This window comes from Procambarus clarkii, chromosome 36 (assembly GCF_040958095.1).
Source record: "Procambarus clarkii isolate CNS0578487 chromosome 36, FALCON_Pclarkii_2.0, whole genome shotgun sequence".
In the NCBI taxonomy this organism is placed as follows: domain Eukaryota; kingdom Metazoa; phylum Arthropoda; class Malacostraca; order Decapoda; family Cambaridae; genus Procambarus; species Procambarus clarkii.
The window spans coordinates 23,801,934-23,825,961 of record NC_091185.1 but is presented as its reverse complement, the minus strand read 5'-3'; the positions used below and the strand labels follow the sequence as shown (position 1 = coordinate 23,825,961).

At 45.4% G+C, this 24,028-nt stretch overlaps 1 protein-coding gene across 1 annotated transcript in view; it reads left to right on the top strand.

Moving 5' to 3' along the window:
• Positions 1 to 19,258, top strand: part of LOC138371621 (nuclear cap-binding protein subunit 2-like) — a 121,095-nt gene extending 101,837 nt beyond the window's left edge. Inside the window, exon 4 of the mRNA XM_069336578.1 lies at positions 18,352 to 19,258. Coding sequence (XP_069192679.1) covers positions 18,352 to 18,441 — 90 coding nt within the window. The 3' untranslated portion in view covers positions 18,442 to 19,258. The remainder of the gene's footprint in view (positions 1 to 18,351) is intronic.
• The last annotated feature ends 4,770 nt before the right edge of the window (positions 19,259 to 24,028 follow it).

Genomic DNA, 24,028 nt, shown 5'->3' with positions numbered 1-24,028 from the left:
ACCTGGGTAAGTTGTCCTCTTGCAGGGTTTTTCTTTTGTTTTTGTTTTTGCCTGGTGGGGGGGGTCTGCCTTTATGGTCCCCCGTTCCTGTTCTAGGTGATTTTCTTTTGATTTCTTCTGTTGGTGGTACTCCCCGCTTGGCCCCCGTGAGTGGACACGTCCCGGGGGTTCAGCTTTAGCAGTTTGTTGGTAGATTTGGGCGCCGGTTCGCGGTACCCTGCCTGGGCTTCCCTTCGCGTGTACCAATGGCTAAGGGCCCTGGGAAACCCCACGGGGGCTCCGTGGTCCTATAGGTGTGTCCCCGGAGTCCCTCTCACGTCCTGCGAGTTTGACGGTTGCTCTGTCCCCTTGTCTCAGGGTGACACTCACCGGTTGTGCCTCCGCCATGCTGCCTGTTGGGTCATTGTTCTTGTGACCCAGAGTCGTACGATGGGTGTTGTCGGTACGTGCTCTCCTTCACCCAGGCCACTGGTCATGATAATCGGGTGCAGGCGGCTGCGGCGTTGCTTGCTGAGTGTAGGTTGCTGCGACGCTCTTGGTTGTTTGCGGCCCCGGATGCCCCGAGGCTGCCCCGTTTTGGCATTTGGGGTCCGGACTTGGGGGTGGGGGTCGCTTCAGCTCTGGCTCCTTCCGCTCCTAGTCTTTCCCTTTCTGTTCTACACACTTCCTCCCTTGCTTCCTGCTCCGAACCATAGGCGGGTTTCGGGGTTGGGGCGGGGTCTGGTTGGGTTGAGACTTGGGCGGTCTCGGGGGTTTTCCTCTTCCGGGGTGGCGGCGGAGGCATTCGAGTCGGTTCCTCCAGCCGTGCCTTATGGGTGACCAGTGGGCTCGCTTCTTTAGTGTTTGCACGGCTGCCCCAGCTTTTCCTTGTCAAGCTGGAGCAGTCCTTGTCTTTCGCCCCCTTTTCCTTACCCTTTTCGCTCTTACGTCGCGATACTGTTATAAAAAATCAAATGTTTATTCAGATATGGTACATACATACTAGGTGTGAAACACACATTGATGGATTTACATATTGACCTAGTACATAGTGCGGCTCGGCCCCGGGTCATGCCATCGGGTTCCCGGGGTTAGGGAGGGGTTGCCTGGGGGGCCTCGGCCCCGTTTGCCCCTCTTGGGTCTTTGTACCTTTGGTGAGGGGCTGGCAGTTCCTCAGAGTGGGGTTGTTCCTTCCTTCTCTGTGTTCCTGTTGTTTTCGGGTATACCCCTCCCTGGGTTCGGTTCAGTGTTCCTTCGGGTTCGTCGGTCCCATCGTTCTTGGGGGGGGGGTCTTTCGCCCCCTTTTCCTTACCCTTTTCGCTCTTACGTCGCGATACTGTTAAAAAAAAAATCAAATGTTTATTCAGATATGGTACATACATACTAGGTGTGAAACACACGTTGATGGATTTATATATTGACCTAGTACATACGATGCCTAAACCACTTCGTATCGTCCCTGCATGTCCCTTGATCAGGGGTGCTTGTCGGGGTTCTTGTTGGTTCGCGAGTCTCTTCGTATCTTCCAATCTTACTGGAACGTCTGTTAGATTTTCGATGTGGTTTCCCTCTCGTCTTTTGTCGGCCTCGTTGGTTACCTTCCGTCATCTGTTTTCTTTTGCTTCGTCTACGCCTTGTTTTGTTTTCTCTACAAAGTGGCAGAGAAAACTCTTACACCCTTCTTTTGTCGTCTCTACTTCCATTTTCGGCGTTCTACGTCTTCGTTACGCACGCCTTCCTGGTGTTTGTACGATGTGTGTTTACGATGTGTCTGTACGTTGTGTGTGTACGATATGTGTGTCCGCCTGGTGAATGAGCCATGCCTCCCGGTGGACGGGTGGTGTGTTCGTACCTCGTGTGCTGGGGCCGCAGTGTGCGTTTTGTTTATGGGTGATATGTTCGTGTGTTTGTGTCGTTTCTCGTGGTTTTCTATGGCTTCTTGCTCGTTTTCTCCCTCCGGTCGTTGCCCTCTGGATGCTGAGGGTGTTCTGGATTTATATCTGGGGGTGTCACTTCGTTCTTTCTCTGCTTCCGGGTGTGGGATAGCTCAGCGTGGCGCCACCGCCTCCCCCTCTGTACTTCTCCGTCATCTACGGAACCTCTGGACGTATACGGCCTCTGGACGTATTTCTGCTTCGTCTTCCGCATTTTATTCAGGTAACGGTACATATCATGCCTACTGCCTCGAGTATGCTTGGCTTTCAGGCTCACCGTTAGCGTTGCTCCTGGTATGTTACAGTATCCACTCAATTTAACGGCCTATATGGGGCTGTACCCCTGGTTGTTATTTCCGGAGTTCTGGTATTTCCGAAGTTAAGATGTCGGTAATTTTTCAAGTAACATTCAGGTAGGATATACTTTATACTGTATAACAAGTGAACCATATAAACCAAACACCTCCTTCCGTCCCCTCCCTCAATGTCTTCCATCCCCTCCCTCATTATCTTCCCTCCCCTCCCTCAATGTCTTCCATCCCCTCCCTCATTGTCTTCCATCCCCTCCTTCAATGTCTTCCATCCCCTCCCTCAATGTCTTCCATCCCCTCCCTCATTGTCTTCCATCCCCTCCCTCAATGTCTTCCATCCCCTCCCTCATTGTCTTCCATCCCCTCCCTCATTATCTTCCATCCCCTCCCTCATTGTCTTCCATCCCCTCCCTCATTATCTTCCATCCCCTCCCTCATTATCTTCCATCCCCTCCCTCATTATCTTCCATCCCCTCCCTCAATGTCTTCCATCCCTCCCTCATTATCTTCCATCCCCTCCCTCATTATCTTCCATCCCCTCCCTCAATGTCTTCCATCCCCTCCCTCAATATCTTCTATCCCCTCATTATCTTCCATCCCCTCCCTCATTATCTTCCATCCCCTCCCTCATTATCATCCATCCCCTCCCTCATTCTCTTCCATCCCCTCCCTCATTCTCTTCCATCCCCTCCCTCATTCTCTTCCATCCCCTCCCTCATTCTCTTCCATCCCCTCCCTCATTCTCTTCCATCCCCTCCCTCATTCTCTTCCATCCCCTCCCTCAATGTCTACCATCCCCCTCCCTCATTATCTTCCATCCCCTCCCTCACTGCGTTCCTCATAACATGAGAACAGCAGGTGATGGAGGAAGGAGCTACTAACGGGGTCAAGGGAGCTACAGTACTATAACGGGGTCGAGGCCTGGCTACCCGGACATATCTGTCAGCGCCTGCTCGTAGATGCATAATTCATAAATAAAACTATATTTGTTTAATTAACAAATAGGAAACTATAAAACATGTTATTGATTAATAATGTATAGTTATATACGAAAATTAACATATTTTGGCATAAATATTTATGCCAAAATATGGGGGGGGGGGAGTTGCTAGCATCTGTTCGATCTCAGATTGCAGTTTTTCTACCAGTAGGGGTCTGTTTTGGAGCGCCTACCTTTCTGGGTATTCAACCCCTGTCGATAGCAGACATGAATACTTTCATACATGAGTTTCGTAGGCTGTTGTTCTCTGCACCTCTGAGGGAACCCATGTTCTGGTTAGTGATCCCTGGTAGGCATGACAATGCCATATGACTGAAGCCACATACTAATATTAGCTAATATCAGTCAAATAGCTCCAGGGAGCCTCTGGGGCTCTGCTCAGAAAATGGCGTTTCATTATATTCAACGCTGGTTTTCTGAGGGGAGCCCCGTCGGCTCCCCGAAGCTATTCAGGCTGATATGGCTGATATGATCACCGATTATTGTGGCCGGCTCTGATCCACCTGGGTACATTGTCCTCTTGTAGGGTTTTTCTTTTGTTTTTGTTTTCCTGCCTGGTGGGAGGGAGGGGGGGTCTGCCTTTGGTACAGTTAGGTTTATATATCCATACCTGTCTTCTTGGTAGTACCTTTGCTAGGACCCCGTTAGTGGACACGTCCCGGGGGGTTCAGCTTTTAGAAGTTTGCTTGTAGTCTTGGGCACTAGTTCGCAGTATCCTGCCTGGGTTTCCCTTAGCGTGATGCCAAGGCTAAGGCCCCTGGGAAACCCTGCAGGGGCTCCATGGTCCGACGAATGTGACCCTCAAGTCCCTACTCGCTTCGTGCAATGTTGAAGATTGCTCTGTTCCCTTGTCTCGGGGTGACAGTCACCGGTTGTGCCTCCGCCATGCTGCCTGTAGGGGTCGGTGATTCTTTTGGCCCGGAGTCGTGCGACGTTTGTTGTTTGTTTGCGCTCCAGTTCACCCAAGCTACTGATCATGATATGAGGATGCAGGCAGCAGCTGTGTTGCGTTCTAAGTTCAGGTTGCTGCAATGCGATAGGTTAGTTGTTTCCCCTGGATGCCCTAAGACTTCCCCATTTTGGTTATAGGGATCCGGACTTACGGGTGGGAGTCGCTTCGACTTTGGTTTTGTCCGCCCCTCCTTGTCCTTCTCCTTCGGTGGTTCATCCTGCCCCACCCCCCTTCTTCCTTTGCCTATCTGTGTGCAAACCGGCTCCAAAACGTCTGAGAGTTTCAGAGTCGGGGCAGGGTTAAGTTGGTGTGGAGACTCGGGGGGGGGGGGGGTGTCCCCGAGTGCATCCGCGCCATTCATTCGGAGGCATTTGAGCCTAGTCCTCCAGTCGGAGCTTCTGGGTCTGATCAGTGGGCACCCTTCATTCCTGCTTTTTCTGTTGCTCCTGCCTTTTCTTTAGAGGCAGGGGATTTGGAGGACGGCTCGGCTCCGGGTCCTCGGGGTGAGGTTCCCGGGGCAGGGGAGGGGTTGACTTGGAGGGTCCTGGGCCCTGTTGGACCTCGCCTGGGTTTTTGTACCCTCGGAGCAGGGCTTGGTGTTACAAGGAGAGGGATTCTCTTTCGCTCCCTCATCCGAATTGGATTTGGCATCTACCCCTCTCCGGGTTCGGTTTGGGATCCCGTGGGTTCTTTGGTCCCGTCCTTCCAGAGGTTTTCGGCTTCCCAAGTGGTGCAGGAAGCCCTTGCAGCTTACCTCCTGGGCGACCCGGCTTATGATCCACGTTCCTTCGTGTATGGATCTTCGTGTCCGTAATGAAATTCCAGAGTCGTTCTTGTTAGCAGACTGCCCTCTCTTTTCGCTGGAAGCTTGGCATATGTTCTGTCGGTCCCGCGCGCTTAAGTGGAGGGACGCTCAGACGGCATTGCAGGTTTTTCTGTCGGGGGGGGGGGGGGGGGCAAATTTGAGCACCTCAATGCATGTTTGTTCACCCCTGCCCTTCTGCAGGATGTTGGTGCTCGCTTCTTTCTTGGAATCTGCTTGGGTCTTGGCTCTTAGACTGTCTTCACCCTTTTGTCCGTTGCTGTTTGCGGATTGTGCAGTTGCAGTATCTGCAGGCAGCTTCCGCTAGTTTTCGTCCTATGTCGGACTTGTTAGTCCTTAGGGGGGCTCGTGTGGGACCTTCCCGAAAGGGTTATGCCAGGGCTCAGGGTTCTTCCCATCGTGGTAGGCCAGTGGTGTCAGATTCGGCATCAGCGCAGTCTTCGGTGCCATCTGTATCTGTTCGGCGTGGGGATCTTCCTGTGCACCGTTTAGGTGCTCGTAAGGTGCATCGGCGTCGGCCCTTTCGCGGTTTGTCCCATTGACGGAGCTGTGGGGGGGAGGAAGCTCGCGCCTGGTCCCACAATATGTCGATCTTTCGGGTCATTTCGTATGACCTGCAGTGGCGTTGGGTGGCTCCTCTTCCTACAGGGGGGGGGGATTCGGGGCTGGCGGGGCAGGCCTCTTCTCCTGCGCTCCGTAGGATTATCTTGGGAGTGATCGACACAACCTCATTCCTCAGGTGGGTCTCCTGCTTGTTTCCGATCCAGAAACATGACTGCGCGAATATCCGGTTCATTCTGGACTTGTCCCGTCTGAACTCGTGGGTTTATTTCCCCTCCTTTCGGATGACTCCTCTGTCCCAGGTCAGTCTTCTGTTGGGGGCCGGATGCTTGGATGGTGTCCCTAGACCTCAAGGACACATAATAGTATGTCTCGATTCTTCCGAGGTTCAGGAACTGGCCCGGTTTTGTTGTGGGTCATCAAGGTTTCCACTTTCGTTGCCTTCCATTCGACTTGAATCTGGCGCGTCATGTTTTCACATGCCGTACTCGGGTCGTGGTGGCCCGCCTGCGTCTGTTTGGTGTTCGGGTTCTGGCCTACCTTGACGACTGGCTGGCTCGGTTTTGTTGTGGGGCATCTCGGTTACCGCTTTAGTTGTCTCCTGTTCGGGTTGAACCTGGCACCTTGAGTTTTCACACGCCCAGCCAGGTCGTGGTGGACCATCTGCGTCTTTTAGGTGTTCGCGTGCTGGCCTACCTTGACGACTGGCTGGTCTAGGCTCCCAGCCAGTCTGCGTGTCTGCTCCCCAGGGATTTGGTTCTTTTCCAGCTCGCCAGATTCGTGTTCCTGGTAAACAGGCGAGAGTCCCATCTGGTTTTCCCTCGGGGTCGAACTTGGCTGGGTCTTGTGTGGGACTCTCAGACTGCTTCCTCTGGGGTCTCTGCTTCAACTGAGCTTCTGCCTTTGCTTGTTTCTGGGGGGCTCCCAGGTCACTTGTCGTTTGCTCAAGGGTTTGTCCAGGAGCCTGAACTTTGCCGTGATGGTCTGCCCGTCGAGTCGATTTTGGCTTCGTAGGCTGTTCTGGTTCCTTCGGGGATATGCTTTCCACCTCTCTTGCGACCACTAGGTTCAGCCTCTGGGGGCCTTGCTTCTGCTGCTGCGTCACCTGTATCCTCCTCGGGTTCTTCAGAGTTCTGTGCCTTGGCACCTACCCGAACCCCTTGCTCGATCTGTTCATGGATGCGTAGTTTTGTTTCTCGGCTGGGGTTTTGTGCTCACCAGACCGGCCAGGGACGGTGGGAGTCCATTCTTCCTTCGGCTCACAACATGGTGTGAGAGTTTGCGGTGGTTTAGCTGTCGCTCCGGAGGGTTCGTGTTGCTTGGGGGTCGATGATCCGGCTCCATTCAGACTGTTCTCCTGTAGTTCAATGCCTGAACTGCAGGGGTTCTCTTCAGTCCTTGCCTCTTTGGGGCTAGTCTCTTTGAGTGATTTGTCTGCTGGATTCTCGGGGGGTTTGGCTCTCCAGGCAGTTTGTCGGGAAGTGTCCAACATTCTGACGGACAGCCTGTCCCGGTTGGGGGGTAGAAATAGCCTAAGCGGTTCCCCGACTGCGAGGCTATTGCAGTAGATGCCTTTCGGCAGGACTGGTCGAGGTTATCTCGAGATGATTTCGGGGCTTTTTAGTGTCCCCACGGCCCGGTCCTCGACCAGGCCTCAACCCCCAGGAAGCAGCCCGTGACAGCTGACTAACACCCAGGTACCTATTTTACTGCTAGGTAACAGGGGCATAGGGTGAAAGAAACTCTGCCCATTGTTTCTCGCCGGCGCCCGGGATCGAACCTGGGATCGACCCCGGGACCACAGGATCACAAGTCCAGTGTGCTGTCCGCTCGGCTGACCAGCTCCCCGGTCGGCCGAGGTGGGGTTTACCGGTACCTCTTCCTCCCAGTCCAGCTGTTGCTTCGGGTCCTGGATAGTTTGGAGACTTACCGGGAGAGGATAGTCCTGTTGGCCCCCCCCTTTGTTGCCAGCCCAACCTTGGTTTCAGGCACTGGTTGTTCGGTGTCCGAACTCGCGATGTTTTCCGCGACTCTGCCTCTTCCATCAGATCGGTACAGTCAGGTACCTGGCTGGTTAGGTCTTCTCTTCCACTCTTCGTGTCTGGTCTTTTTGACGCGGGGTCTATCACCATTTGTATGGTGATCATTGACTTCGTTGATTGGCGGCCCCTCAGAACAGACTGCAACAAGGAAGAAGATTACCACCAGTGCTTCCAGTGCCAACTATGTTCAGCAGCCATACACAGTAAATGTGCCAATATGTCAAATAATGCCAGGAGAATTGGTCCCAGAGACCACTTGGTGTACTGGTTCTGCAAAAAAGGATATTATTACTGTCTTGAAGATGATCGCAATTCTGGATAAAACCCCAGCAGAGCACAGAGAATCACTTCTAACAGCCTGTACGGAAATCTCCAATGTTTTCAAACAAATTGTCAACGACACCCAGGTAGAACCAGAATTGGAGCTACATCTCAGCCCGTTGCCGGATCCGACGTTGGTGGCGGGGCGGGGCGGGGCCGGATGCGATGTTGGCATCAGGGTCGGATGCAAAGTTGGGGTCGGGCGCAGTGGCGCCTGAACTGGGCGCAATATTGGCACCAGGGATTTTGAGACAAACAAAACAAGGACCCAAAATCTGCCGCTACTATAAATGGGGTATCTGTAAGCATGGGATATCGGGGAGAACAATTGGACTATGTAAATATGATCATCCCAGAAAGTACAGGACCCTTCTTAGTACAGGTAAATGTACCAAAAGCTGTGATCTCTTTCACCCAGAACTGTGCAAGAACTCTTTAAATAAGAATGAATGTTTCAACACACAATGTCCAGCTTTTCATATAAAAGGTACCAAGCGAATAAGACAGACAAACCATCTCGATGAAAGCAGCCACAACACTATTTACCAGGATGATTTTTTAGCAAGAGGAGGAGAAGAATGGCTAAAAATGTCCAGACTACCATCAACTTGGTCAAATGCTAGAGAGGACGCAAACACAGTGGCCTCCTTACCAGGGGTTCTCTTCGGTCCTTGCCTCTTTGGGGCTAGTCTCTTAGTGATTTGTCTGCTGGATTCTCGGGGGGTTTGGCTCTCCAGGCAGTTTATGTCGGGAAGTGTCCAACGTTCTGGCGGACAGCCTGTCCCGGTTGGGGGGTAGAAATAGCCTAAGCGGTTCCCCGACTGCGAGGCCATTGCAGTAGATGCCTTTCGGCAGGACTGGTCGAGGTTATCTTGAGGTTATCTCGAGATGATTTCGGGGCTTTTTAGTGTCCCTGCGGCCCGGTCCTCGACCAGGCCTCCACCCCCAGGAAGCAGCCCGTGACAGCTGACTAACACCCAGGTACCTATTAGGTACTTGGTACCTAATATAGGTACCTGCCTACATATAGGCAGATATGTAAAAAGGAAAGATTGACCTTTGAGGATCACCCTAAATGGTGCCAAACAGATGGAAGAAGTACTAAGGAATGCTAGAAAATTACAAAGTGATGAGGATGGGAAAGTGTGGTCGTTAAGACGAGATCTTTCAAAAGAAGATAGAGAGAAGCTGAAACTGAACCTCGCCGAGGCAAAATGTTTAAATGAGAGCAGGAGTGAATAAGAAATCAATTCATTTTTCTACAAAGTGATAGGGGTTGGGAGACTAGTAAAATGGTACATAAAGGCAAACCAACAAAATCATTAGAGAGAGTATAATAAGAATAGGGGGAACAAGTTCCTGAAGATTGCATACACCAACATAGATGGAGTAAGATCGAAGATACTGGAGTTACATGATGTAATACAGCTGCAGACACCAGACATTGTTGCACTCACGGAGACAAAATTTGAAGTTATTTTAAATGAGGTCATATTCCCAAGGGGCTACTCAACTTAGAGACGGAACAGAAAAATTAGGAAAGGCGGTGGCGTTGCTGTGCTTGTGAAAGAACACCTAAAGGTGTTGGAAATAATGACTGCCAAGTCCACAAGAAGTTGACATAATAGCACTAGAGATCTGCCATGAGGATGATAAACTAATGATCATAAATGCATATAGTCCACCGCCAAGCAGCACATGGTCAAAGGAGGAGCTAGATAGTAAACGAGAAGGTCTTATAACAATAATGAGAGAGATCATAGCAAGAGCAGATAACGATAGATCACGAATGTTGATAGTCGGCGACTTCAACTTGAAATCCATAGACTGAGAAGCATATGAAGCTAAAACAGAAGATTTTTGAACCTATAAATTTGTAGACCTCATCCTGGAAACATTCTTGTATCAACATGTTAAACAAGCTACGAGGATGAGGGAAGGGGACGTTCCCTCCATGCTAGATTTGATATTTACCAGGAAGGAGGAAGAAATATTTGACATTCAGTACCTTCCTCCCTTGGGTAAAAGTGACCATATATTTTTGGGAATAAAGTGTGCAATGCATTATAATCTGGAAGAAAATATGAAGGTTAATGCAATTGAAAAACCTGACTTTAGGAGAGGACATTATGGCAACCTTAGAAAAATTTTTAGTGAGTATAATTAGACAGACTTGTTGCTAGGCAAGGAAGTGAATGAGATGTATGTCAAGTTTTGTGAAATATATGATAAAGGCACAAAAAAATTTATACCAAAACAGAGATGCAGAACTAGGAAACAGGATTGGTTCAACAGAAATTGCGAGAGGGCCAGAGACCAAAAGACACAAAAATGTAATCAATACAGGAAGAGGCCAAACCCCCAAACATACCAGCGATACAAAGGTGCAAGAAACAACTACACGGCAGTGATTAGAGAGGCAGAAAGAAATTTTGAAAAAGGGATTGCAGACAAATGTAAAACAGAATCAGGTCTATTCTATAAATTCATAAACAACAAATTGCAGGTAAAGGATAATATCCAGAGATTGAAAATGGGAAACAGATTCACGGAAAATGAAAAGGAAATGTGTGAAACATTAAACGAAAAGTTCCAAAGTGTGTTTGTACAAAATGAAATCTTCAGGGAACCAGATCCAATAAGAATTCCAGAGAACAACATAGAGCACATAGAGGTGTGTAGAGACGAAGTGGAAAAAATGCTCAAGGAGCTAAATAAAAACAAAGCAGTTGGTCCAGATGGAGTTTCACCATGGGTTCTGAGAGAATGTGCACCTGAGCTCAGCATTCCACTTCAACTGATTTTTCAGGCATCCCTGTGTACAGGAATTGTAGCTGACGTGTGGAAAACGGCTAACATAGTTCCAATCTACAAAAGTGGAAGCAGGGAAGACCCCCTTAATTATAGACCGGTATCATTGACAAGTGTAGTAGTCAAAATCAAAAATAATTAAAACTAAATGGGTAGAACACCTGGAGAGAAATGATATAATATCAGACAGACAGTATGGTTTTTGATCTGGAAGATCCTGTGTATCGAATTTACTCAGTTTCTATGATCGAGCAACAGAGATATTACAGGAAAGAGATGGTTGGGTTGACTGCATCTATCTGGACCTAAAAAAGGCTTTCGACAGAGTCCACATAAGAGGTTGTTCTGGAAACTGGAAAATATTGGAGGGGTGACAGGTAAGCTTCTAACATGGATGAAAAATTTTCTGACTGATTGAAAAATGAGGGCAGTGATCAGAGGCAATGTATTGGACTGGAGAAATGTCACAAGTGGAGTACCACAAGGTTCAGTTCTTGCACCAGTGATGTTTATTGTCTACATAAATGATCTACCAGTTGGTATACAGAATTATATGAACATGTTTGCTGATGATGCTAAGATAATATGAAGGATATGATACTTAGATGATTGTCATGCCCTTCAAGATGACCTGGACAAAATAAGTATATGGAGCACCACTTGGCAAATGGAATTTAATGTTAATAAATGCCATGTTATGGAATGTGGAATAGGAGAACATAGACCTCACACAATCTACATATTATGTGAGAAATCTTTAAAGAATTCTGATAAAGAAAGAGATCTAGGGGTGGTTCTAGATAGAAAACTATCACCTGAGGACCACATAAAGAATATTGTGCGAGGAGCCTATGCCACGCTTTCTAACTTCAGAATTGCTTTTAAATACATGAATGGCGATATACTAAAGAAATTGTTCAAGACTTTTGTTAGACCAAAGCTAGAATATGCAGCAGTTGTGTGGTGCCCATATCTTAAGAAGCACATCAACAAACTGGAAAAGGTGCAAAGACATGCTACTAAGTGGCTCCCAGAACTGAAGGGCAAGATCTGCGAGGAGAGGTTAGAGGCATTAAATATGCCAAAACTAGAAGACAGAAGAAAAAGAGGTGATATGATCACTACATACAAAATAGTAATAGCAATTGATAAAATCGGAAGGGAAGATTTCCTGAGACCTGGAACTTTAAGAACAAGAGGTCATAGATTTAAAATAGCTAAACAGATGCCGAAGGAATGTAAGAAAATTCACTTTCGCAAACAGAGTGGTAGACGGTTGGAACAGGTTAGGTGAGAAGGTGGTGGAGGCCAAGACCGTCAGTAGTTTCAAAGCGTTATATGACAAAGAGTGCTGGGAAGACGGGACACCACGAGCATAGCTCTCATCCTGTAACTACACCTAGGTAATTACCAGAGCCTCAGATATTAACACCAAGTAAAGCATCCAGCACTTCCACAAACATAACATCATTTTTATTTGCCAACATTCAGGGTATAAAAACACGCAAATGTAACAAAGTGCACTTCATAGATGGCCTCTTACATGAGGCAAATGCAGTGTTTGCAGCCCTAAAGGAAACTCACACGAAGGACTACCATGATGGTGAAATATGGATTTCAGAGTACAATCTTTTCAGATGTGACAGGAAACACAGGCTACAGGGTGGGATCAGCCTCTATATCAAGGACACACTCATCTGTACTGAGCTGCTAAACACCTCAAATGATATGGTGGAAGTGCTAATAATCAAAATAGAGATCTTAAATGTAGTTATAGTCCTTGTATATAAGTCACCGGAGGCAAATCATCAGCCGTTTAAAGACCAACTAATGAAAATAGAACACTGCTTGGAAAACCTCACAAATCCAGCCCCAAACATCATCCTGCTTGGGGACTTCAACCTACGGCACCTGAAATGGAAGGCCATAGCTGATACGGTTGTATCAGAGAGAATTCCAGGAAATAGCCTAAATGAACAGGCACATGCAAATGACCTGCTACAGGTTTGCCTTAAACCAGCAAATAGTAGAACCAACTAGGAAGGAGAACACGCTGGACCTCATTTTCACTAATAATAATGAATTGATCCGGAACATAATGATTACAAATATCCGTTACTCAGATCACAATTTAATTGAAGTTCTGACTAGCATGGGAAATAAACCTTCAAAACCAGTCCCGATTCCCGATGGAGATTTCAGGAAATTCAACTTCAATAATAAACAGATAAACTGGGAGCAAATAAACCAAGACGTTACAGAAATAAGATGGGAAGAACAGCTAGAAAATGCAAACCTGAACCAGTGCCTGGAAAATAATAAGCTCAGTAGCACTAGAAATATGTTCAAACTGTATACCCCTAAGAAAAAAAAGAGAGAGAGATGCATATTGGAATGGGAACGTCGTTCCCTCTAGAGGCGAAGAAAACGAATCGTGGAACAACTTGAGAGTCGCCCCCTATCTCAAGAACGGCGTAAAAGGTTAGGTAGAGAAATAGAAACAATTGAACTAAAGCTACAAGAATCATACAAAACCCAGGAGAGGCAAGGAGAGCAAAAGGCCATCAGTGAAATAGAGAAATCCAAAATATTTCTTCTTCTATGCAAAATCAAGATCAAAATCCACATCTAGTATCGGGCCCCTGCAAAAGGGAGATGGAACTTTCACTGATGACAACAAAGAAATGAGCGAAATACTGAGGAATCAGTACGACTCTGTTTTCAGCGAGCTACTGAACACACTGAAGATTGATAACCCAAATGAATTTTTCATGGGTATGATATCAACATCAAATCATATATCAGATGTCACCCTATCCCCACTGGATTTTGAAGAACCCATAAACAGTATGCCTATGCACTCTGCACCAGGCCCTGACTCTTGGAACTATATTCATCAAGATCTGTAAAAAAAACGCTATCGCACGCCCTTCACATTCTTTCGAGACAAAGCCTCGATACTGGCATTATCCCTGACACATTAAAAACAGCAGAGAGAGCACCGCTCAATAAAGGAGGAAATAAGGCAGAGGTAAAAAATTACAGACCGATAGCACTAACATCGCACATCATAAAAATCTTTGAGAGAGTGCTAAGAAGTAAGATCACAAAATACATGGAATCACAACACCTCCATAACCCCGGACAACATGGTTTCAGAATAGGGCGCTCTTGCCTATCACAGTTGCTGGACCACTATGACATGGCACTAGATGCCATGGAAGACGAACAAAACGCTGATGTAATTTACACAGATTTCGCAAAAGCTTTTGACAAATGTGACCGTGGTGTTATTGCACATAAAATGCGTTCAAAAGGAATTACCGGGAAAATAGGCAAATGGATCTACAATTTCCTGACTAATAGAACCCAATGTGTAATAGTCAACAAAATAAAATCCGGACCATCAACTGTAAAGAGCACAGTCACCCAGGGTACTGTGCTTGCTCCAGTACTTTTTCTCATCCTCATATCAGATACAGACAAGGACACAACCTATAGTACTGTATCATCCTTTGCAGATGACACTAGGCAACATAGAGGACACGGCAAACCTCCAATCAGATGTAAATCAGGTCTTTCTATGGGCTACAGAAAATAATATGGTGTTTAACGAAGATAAGTTCCAGCTCATGCACTACGGAAAAAATGAAAATATAAAAACGGAAACCACGTACAAAACTCGGTCAAATCATAACATTGAACGGAAAGGCAATGTAAAGGATTTGGGTGTACTGATGTCGGAAGACCTTACCTTTAAAGAACACAATAAAGTAGCCGTCACAACTGCAAGAAAAATGACAGGTTGGATAACAAGAACCTTTCACACTAGAGATGCTATACCGATGATGATGATACTTTTTAAGACGCTAGTGCTCTCTAGAGTGGAATACTGCTGCACAATGACAGCCCCTTTCAAAGCTGGAGAAATTGCTGACCTGGAGAGCGTGCTGAGATCCTTTACTGCTAGAATCCACTCGGTAAAACATCTAAGCTATTGGGACCGACTAAAGAGCCTAAACCTGTATTCTCTTGAGCGCAGGTGGGAGAGATACATAATAATTTACACATGGAAAATAGTAGAGGGGCTGGTCCCAAACCTGCACACAGAAATAACAGCACATGAGATCAGAAGGCATGGCAGGATGTGCAGAATACCCCTGTTGAAGAGCAGAGGTGCAACAGGTACTCTGAGAGAGAACTCTTATCAACATCAGAGGCCGAGACTGTTCAACACGCTTCCGCTACACATAAGGGCCTAACTGGCCAACCCCTGACAGTATTCAAGGAAGAACTTGACAAACATCTCCAAAGCATACCTGATCAACCAGGCTGTGACTCATACGTCAGGTTGCGAGCAGCCGCATCCAACAGCCTGGTTGACCAGTCCAGCAATGAGAAGGCCTGGTCGATGACCGGGCCGCGGGGTCACTGAGCCCCGGAATCACCTCAAGGTAACTTCAAGGTATGGTGTCCCACTTGCGAGCTTCATCTCAGTGACAGCATGAAGTTTCCTGGCATTCTTTCTGCCATTTTCTCTCTTTGTAATTTGTCTTCTGTTTCTGATTGGGTTGTCTTGTCCTTTCTTTCTTGGCTTTTTCAGGACCGTCATTTGATTCCAAATATTGGTGAGCTTCATGCTCTCCTCAGGCGCAGGGGTTTCTGCTCTTTCGGTCCTGGTGGTAGGTTTGTTCGGTTGTAGCCTTCTTCTCTTTTGGCAAAGTACGAGATGGCTGCTTTCAGGAGGGGTCTTTAGGTCATTGATGCTTGGTTGGTCAGGCTAGAGGTGCATCATGAGTTGTATCCGGTTGCGGCTCTTTGCTGTTACTTGCGTGCCTCCGCTTCTATGGCCAGGGATGCTCTTTGGGTTGATCCGGTTTCCCTCCTTCCATGTTCCAGGGCTTGGGTCTCCCAGTTTGTCCGCAGGGTTATTAAGTCTAGCCAGCCTGAAGTCTATCCTCGTGCCCACAACGTTCGTAAGTTTGCTGCTTTGACTGCTGTCTTCGGCAATATGTTCTGGGCTGACATTCGTGTGCAGAGATTTTGGAGGTCGAACAGGGTCCTGGCCGCACGTTATCTCTTCAACGTCATCCATGTGTGACTTTGGGTCGCAGGTTGCAACTAGTTGTCTCGACTTTGAGTTGAGGAGGGAGTGGTGTCCACCTCCCAGGTAAGTCCTTAATTCTTTCTCTTTGGTGAAGTAGCTCCATAGAGCCATAGATGCTCCCACAGAAAATCAGTATTGAATGTAATGAAACACCATTTTCTGGGTGAGCCACTGAGGCTACCTGGCAACCCTCCCTCAATCCTGTCGGTGGTTCCATTTCCTTTTCGATGCTCAGTCTCCGAGCAGGATGTCTTGGGGGGGGGGGGGGGATTTGCGCTGACAGGCAATTAGGTGTGACGTTTGCTTATTTCCTTAAGTTGTAGGGGGAGTTCTGCCTCCCTGTTCGGTTTTCAGTTGCTCTTTATCAAGTTGGGTTTGTTTTGTTATGCCTACCTTTCTGGGTGCCAACCCCAGTCGATGGCAGACATTGAATGCCCCCCAACCACATGGGGGATTTCTATAGGCCTTCTGTGCCGATCACACAAAAGGAGTATCCAACATCCTGGCGAACTGCTCGTTTCACTTCATTCCTCTTTCACGGAGTGAACAATCGACGCTGAATCCTTCCTTTGGCTTTACTGGACATTCGGGCACCCGGATGTGGACCTCTCTGCATCAGCTTGGTTTTGACATCTTCCTTTGTACGTGGCACCATTTCCCGACTGAGAGGCCCCCTGCTGTGGATGCTTTTTGGCAGGATTAGTTGAGGAGAGGGGTGGGAAAGCAATACCTTTCTCCCTGGTCCAACGTTTGCTCTGGGTTCTGGCTCGTATGGAATTATACAGAGGGTGAGTGATTCTTGTGTCCCTTGGCCACCCCCAGCCTTGGTTTCAGGCCCTGCTTGCTCGGTGTTTGAACCTGAGTATTTTTCCACGGCTCTGCCTTTATTGGCAGGTCGGGCGGGTGAGGTACCTCAATTTGGTTCGACTTTCTCTTTGCTCAATACGCGTCTAGTATTTGACACATGTTTATCGCCATTTGTATGATCAGGTTGTTGTTTTGACTGGGTTGTTTTCTCCTCTCTTGGCTTTTCTTGTTTGTCTTGTGCCAAATGCTGTCGCTTCTTTTGTGCAGCATTGGCGAAGCTGCCTCGGCTTGTGTTCGGGGTGATCTTGAGATGATTTCAAGGCTTAGCGTCCCCGTGGCCCAGTTCAAAGGCCTGGGCCCCCGTGGCCCAGGCCCCCTTTTGTTACACATTCCCAGGAAGCAGCCCGTAGCAGCTGTCACCTCTCAGGTATCTATTTACTGCTAGGTGAACAAGTGCATCAAGGTGAAAGAAACTGCCCATTCCGCCTCTGCCGGGGATCAAACCCGGAACCTTAGGACTACGAATCCCGAGCGCTGTCCAGTCAGCTGTCAACCATTAGGGGTGGTTGTCACTTCTGCCCTGTTGACTTGTTTCACAAGTTTTCTCGTACTTTATTTCACCTCTAGGCTGTTCTTCCGCTGCCTGAGGCTTCTCGTTCTTTGGACTGGTTCTCTATTTTTTTCTTCTCCCAGGTTTGTGGTGGCCCATTTGGTCCATGTTTTTTTCTGGTCAGTTTTGTTTTGTTTGCATTTGCCTCTGGTGGTCGGGTTGGTGCGCTTCCTGCTTTGTTGCTGCACTAGGAGTTTTGTTCTTTTGAGCCTGGTGGCCGTTTTGTTCAGCCTGCTCCTTCTTTTCTAGCAAAGAATGTAGCGGTGGGCTTCCTGGGGGTTCTCATTTGTGGTTGTTTGGTTAGTTCGGCCGGGGGTGCTTCTTATGTTATGTCCTGTAATGGCTTTACACTGCTGCTTGCAGGCCACCGTTTTTTTCGGTGGTTACCCTCGTTACTCGCCCTGGCACCCTACTCTCCCTCTGTCCAGCAATCTTTTCTCATTCAAGAACCAAGCTGGTGGCAGTTCCGGCTTCCTCTTCCCCAATGAGGGGGGTGTGGAGCTAATGAGGGGGGAAGGGGGTTAGTTTGATGAAGTTTTAGTCGTTTTATTTTTTGAAGGCGTTCTTTTGATATTATGATTTTGTGTCTAGTATTAAACCATGTAGTGGTTTGCTGTTTTGTTACACCTACCTTTCTGGATGCCTGGTGATGGCAAAAATGATCGTTAAAGAAATTATCAGAACTTTATATGTAAGGTATTCATGTGCTTTCGCTTCCTTTTCCTCTCTGAGGGGAGGCCAGGCAGGTTCTGGCTTGTGGTCCCCTGTAGGCACGCAACAACTCCGCGACTGATGACACTCGAGTAGTATGGCACTTGATCATAAAGATAGCTTCAGGGAGCCTCCGGGGTTCACCCCAGGAACTGGTGTATCATTACATTCAATGCTTTCTTTTCTAGATAACTTTGCACTGTGGAAATTCTTTTATCGGTTGAAAATAAATGAGTGCTATGTCATAAATTGAATTAATCCATAAAAAATAGATTATGGGCCTTATGCAATCAGGATTTAAATTTGATAAAATTGTGTCATTATTAAAAGCAAAAAGGTCACACATGATTAAACAATTTTGTGAATGCTGTTTGTTTTACAGGTTCGTGATGAGTATCGAACAGATTACGACAGTGGGCGAGGTGGTTACGGAAAAATTGTCCAGCAAAAGATCATCCCAAAAATACCATAAACTGATGCTTTTTATATTGAAACGACAAGTTAGGGATAAGTACTGTATTACTATACTCCAAGAACTGAGTGACTCGAATTAAAATGCACTAAGGAAGTATGTATAGTAGGCAACTTTAGTATTGGTTAGGCCACCCATAAACATAAAGATGAACTGTGTTGGTAACCATTTGCAATGAACTTGATGTTTCTCCTATGTATAATTTGTGTACTTGTAGTAAATGAATTTCTTGCTGAAAATATTATACAATATTACATTATTTTTAATTACATGGACAGTTTTGCTGGGTAATATTTTGGTGATATACAAAATTAATTTACATTTTTATATATACACAAATTTGGAAAGTGCTCTGTAAGTTGGAGTACCAGAGATGATGCATATGACTGGTGATTTCAGGCTAAAGTGAACTATGTATATTTGGTGTAGCCTAATCTTTTTGTTTACATTGCTGCTGTTGTTTCGAGAAGAGTAATAATGTTGACAAATGCACTGTGAACTTGTATGAAGTTAAAAGTTTTGAATCTTGGAGATAAAAATTTGTATTGTCAGCTATTATTTCAGCTTATGAACTGGATTATTTAATCAAGTTCACTAATCAAGAAAAGACTTTAAAGTCTTTTCTTTTTAGTTATAATAATAAGTATTTTGTTTATTGAGTAGTACATACTTTCATTTTGCCTGTATTTCATATTTTGGTAATCTGATATTGGTAAATTTAATGATTTACTATTTGTAATATTTTTGAAATGTAATGTCTTTGTTTCCTCACCTATGTATCATTATCATGAACTCATAATAAACAGATATTTTATCATTTTATGTATTCAACTCGACAAACACCTCTAAAGAGTACCTGATTAACCAGGCTGTGAGTGTGGGGGGAAAACTCTCCAACATATAATCTGATATAATAATAAAGTAAATAATTAATTTAAATAAATATTAGAGAAGTGGACTGTAAAAACTTCTAAATGTTACTTGGATTATTTCCCCTGCACACTTTTGGGGGGGTAGAACCAGTAATGCTGGAACCATCTATTAATTATGAATGTTGAAATAATTTCAATAATAAATGTAATTAATTAGTCAAGTTATAAAGTTAGTAGACTAACTACAATATTATAACATGAAACAAAATCTTAGCTGTCAAGCTGTTCGAGTGGAATGCGTCAGACAGTCTTCCATAACCAGTCTAATCCTGTTTAGGCGTGTTGGCTTGGCAGACACGTGATTCACTGGAAAGGGCTATCCTCCCTCGTAGATTAACTCTACTCTGTGAAATTAACACTATGTAATTTCTATATGACTATGAGTGTATCCACTTACATTCATTGAAAGGGGGTTGACTGATTAGGGGAAACACACTGGTGTTTTTTGATGGTCTAGCGTCTTAACACTTTGACGCATTGCGTCATCCATTTACTGTCGGTAATCTCGGTGATGACGCAATGCTGCGTCGTCCACTAAAATAATTGCCAAAAATCAGGTTTTTGTCCAATTTTTTGGGGACTGGTTTTAAAAGGCGTGCCTATCGTGATGGAACAACCTCAGTGCAGCAGGTAACTGTCAACAAGCCAAATGCAATCTGTGACTACAATACTGTACAAACATGAAAGGTGTTGATCACTTTGACCAAATGATCTAATATTATCACTTCACAAATGGACGAAGAAAATGACCTTCTATTTTGTGAAAATGGCTATCTACAATGCTTATGTGATGTACAACTGCTACACAACAGATAGAAGGACTCCACTAAACATTTGTGGGCAGGAATTGGGAGTGTAGCTGGAAGGCGTCTGGGCGCTCACTCGCGGCTAACGCGTGACCCGTCTTCAACTCGTCGGGGGGTGGAGCGTGACCAGGTTTTTTTATTTTATATGCTAATATTCCTCTAGAGAATTCTATTGCGAACCCATTGATACCAAAATGAAAGACCTAGGACGAAAATTGAGGTGACCAGAGTGAAAAGAGTGAACACATTTTATCACTTTTGCGCGCTCCTGGGTAACTCGTTCGCACTTTCTCTGTTTGCTGCGGGTAATTAGCCAGGCTTTTGGAGTTTATATGCATTTAGTGCTGTAGAGAATTCTATTGCGAACACAATGATACCAAATTTAATCTCGTAGGATGAGAATTGAGGTGACAAAGTTGAAGGGGGCATTAGGTTCCAAAAATGCAATAAATGAAAACTCGTTCGATTTCAATCAAACTTTTTTTAACAAGTTCTATATGAAAAGTGTTTCATCTGGTCCAAGTTTCAGCATCGTAGCATAAATAGGAAGGGAGAAAAAAAATATTGAAGTAGTTGTGAAAATTATGCCAAAATGGTCAAAATCGATTATCAATCAAAAGTGTCAACTGAAATCATAGCTATGACTCTTTGCTGTCAAAATACCATATATTAAACAAATATTATAATTACTGTCTCCACTCGATCATCCGGACTATATGGGAAGGACCCCCAGCCGGATTATCACATTTTTCGGATAATGGTACTTTTTCACCTACGAGTCCAAAAGTGACCATTTCCAACTATTTTTATACTACAAACAACATAATTTGAATTGCCTTGCCACATACAATTATTAAATATTCAACTAGAAACCTCAACTTACCTTGTTGGTGTTCGTCTTCTTGATTGATGCCACACATCTTGAAGTTAAAAATTCTTAACAATTTACGTAACCTATACTAACACAACACTAAAATTAACACTTAAAATTACTGTACAGGTCATTAAGCTAAGTTAGTTTTGACTGCCAGCTGCTGAAGCCTCACTGGTTGAGGGCATTTGGGTTGCCAGTGAGGCCTCACTTGTTGAAAGCGCTTGCTTGCACCTCACTTGTTGAAGCGCTTGCATGCCCTCACTTGTTGAAGGCGCTTGGCTTGCCTGTGACGCCTCACTTGTTAAAGGCGCTTGCTTGCGCCTCACTTGTTGAAAGCGCTTGGCTTGCCTGTGGCGCGTCACTTGTTGAAAGCGCTTGGCTTGCCTGTAATGCCTCACTTGTTGAAGGGGCTTGGCTTGCCTGTGGCGCCTCACTTGTTGAAGGGGCTTGGCTTGCCTGTGGCGCCTCACTTGTTGAAGGCGCTTGGCTGCCTGTGACGCCTCACAGTTTGAACAACACGTAACTTGTCTTTAATTGCTAGGACAATCTTCTTCCTCTTAACACTTCCAGAACGATTGATGCTGCTACCAGACATATTCTTGGCCAAAAATGTTCAAAATTACTATGAAAATTAAGAAAGTTATTTAAAAAAATATTTCACTAATGGCGCAACACTGTGAGGCCGCACTGTTTGAGGCGTATAACTGTGACTTGTCTTTAATTGTTAGGACAACTTTCTTCCTCTTAACACCTCCAGAACGATTGATGCTGCTACCAAACATAGTCTTGGCCAAAAATGTTCAAAGTTACTATGAAAATAAAAAAGTTATTTAAAAAAATATTTCACTAATGGTGCAGCACTGTGTATAACACGAGGGACGGACGCACATGGGTTGACCAGTGTTGGACGGGTCCACTTGGGATAGCGCGTTACGTAGGCCGCCAGGAGGAAAAAAATTCACAATATTTTTTAAGGAAACTTCAGCCTGTGCACAATGCTTTTAGGAAACTTATTTATTTGTTATTACATAATTACTAGTAGTTATTTCATTTGTTTTTGGCTATGATTAATTGTTCTAAAATTAATGGTAATTCCTGTACCCAGGTGGTCCCTCCTGACGCACCCCTCCCACCCTCCCAACACCACCCACCCACCCCACCCCCCTCCTCAACCATGCGTCTAGAGCCACAGACGGGATTAATACGGTATGGCCGTATTTTCATCCAGCCAAACCAGCTTTTATCCGGTTCCTGTGGCCATTTTGGCCGGATATTGTGATAACTTTATCCAATCACGATTTTGGCCGTATAAGGGCGTTTTCCGGATGTTTGAATCCCGGATAATCACGGGGTTACAGTAGTTTAATTGGAAAAAAAATTTAGGAAAAAAAAAAAGTTTTTTTTTTTCATTTTTTTTTTTTGGGGGGGCGATTTGCATCAAATTTACACACCTGATTGTACGTAAGCCTATCTGTAAGGATGCCAATTTTGGAGAAAATTGGCTGATGTCAACCTCAGCCACAGATTTTAGAACCTTAGACTTTATTCTTTTTGGGTTTTTTTCAATTGACACAAATGTTTACAAAACTGATTCATTTTTTATTCAATTTACATGAAACTTACACAGTATATGTGGAGGGCATCTCTCTACATTGGTGAGTTTTCATTTTTCTCTAAGTTCATTTATTGATTTTATAATAGCAATAAACATGCCATATTTGCATAATTTTTGGGGGGAACTTTGAACATTTGTATTAGGAAAACTAAAGATGTTTTGGAAATTCTATATCTCAAGGTCCTTTATTATATGCTAATGTGTCAGAAAATTGTCACAGAATAATTATATCTGAAACGTGTGTTCAGAATTCAGTGTAGACTTGAAAATGTGTAAAATACGTTGAAAAAAAAAAAAAAAAAAAATCTCCCTTTTTATTTACGCTGCAGTACTGAAACTTGGGACAATTTCAGCACTTTTCATATACAACTAGTCAAATAATATTGGTTGACATTGAACAACTTTTCCAACACCAACCTAATGCCCCCTGAAGAGAGTATAAACTTTTCAGAATTAACGCGCGCTCCCGTGAAACGCTGGGACCCAAATCGCATAGTTGAGGGGTGGCGCGCTGGGTGCGCAAAAGTGTTAACGATTGGACAACCTATAACACGGGATTATAGCCATAAAACGTGAAAAAGGCTTACTCATCCAACCAGACGCGGTGTCCTCAGTAACAGATGAAGCTGGCAGCAGTCAGGGATCCAATAATGCTTGGATGATCCGTATAATAGACAATGATAATGACGAGCTCCGGGATACTGATAAAAGATGGCTTCTCCTCAGCCAAGTCTCTAGGCAAGTGGTCAGTGATGCGTGCACCACCTGGCTCCCTCACTGTGCACAAGCTCGGCATATAAATCACGATATTTTATTCTGGTTTACTATCCGATTAAAGCATTGCCTACGGTATCTAACATCATAATAATGCACTTCAGGTATCAACAGACGATTTTTCTGTGTGTGTATTGTTGAACCGAAGTAGTGTTAGATAAACAACGGATATACAGTGGCACCTCGACTTACGATTGCCCCTACTTATGATAATTTCGAGTTACGATGTAAATTTCATTGAAAAATGCAACTCGATATCCAATGGTGTCGTCGACTTACGATATTTGTTGGTACTCGTTCAGGTCGACCGAGCGCGTGGTTCCCGGTCACGCGGCCGACCTGCCTCAGTTTACTACAGCTGCCCGCTTAGTGACGATCGCACCTATAAAAAATTTCGCTTTTGTGGTGATTTTTTGCATTTTGAACATGAAAGTAATTATTATATATTACGCCAAGAGTCCCAGGAAAGTCGGTGGTAAGGCTCAACATATGAGATCCCATGTAAGGATGACCATAGAGCAGAAACAGATCATTCATAAATATGAAGATGGTGTGCGGGTTGTTGGACTGGCTAGGCAGTACAACA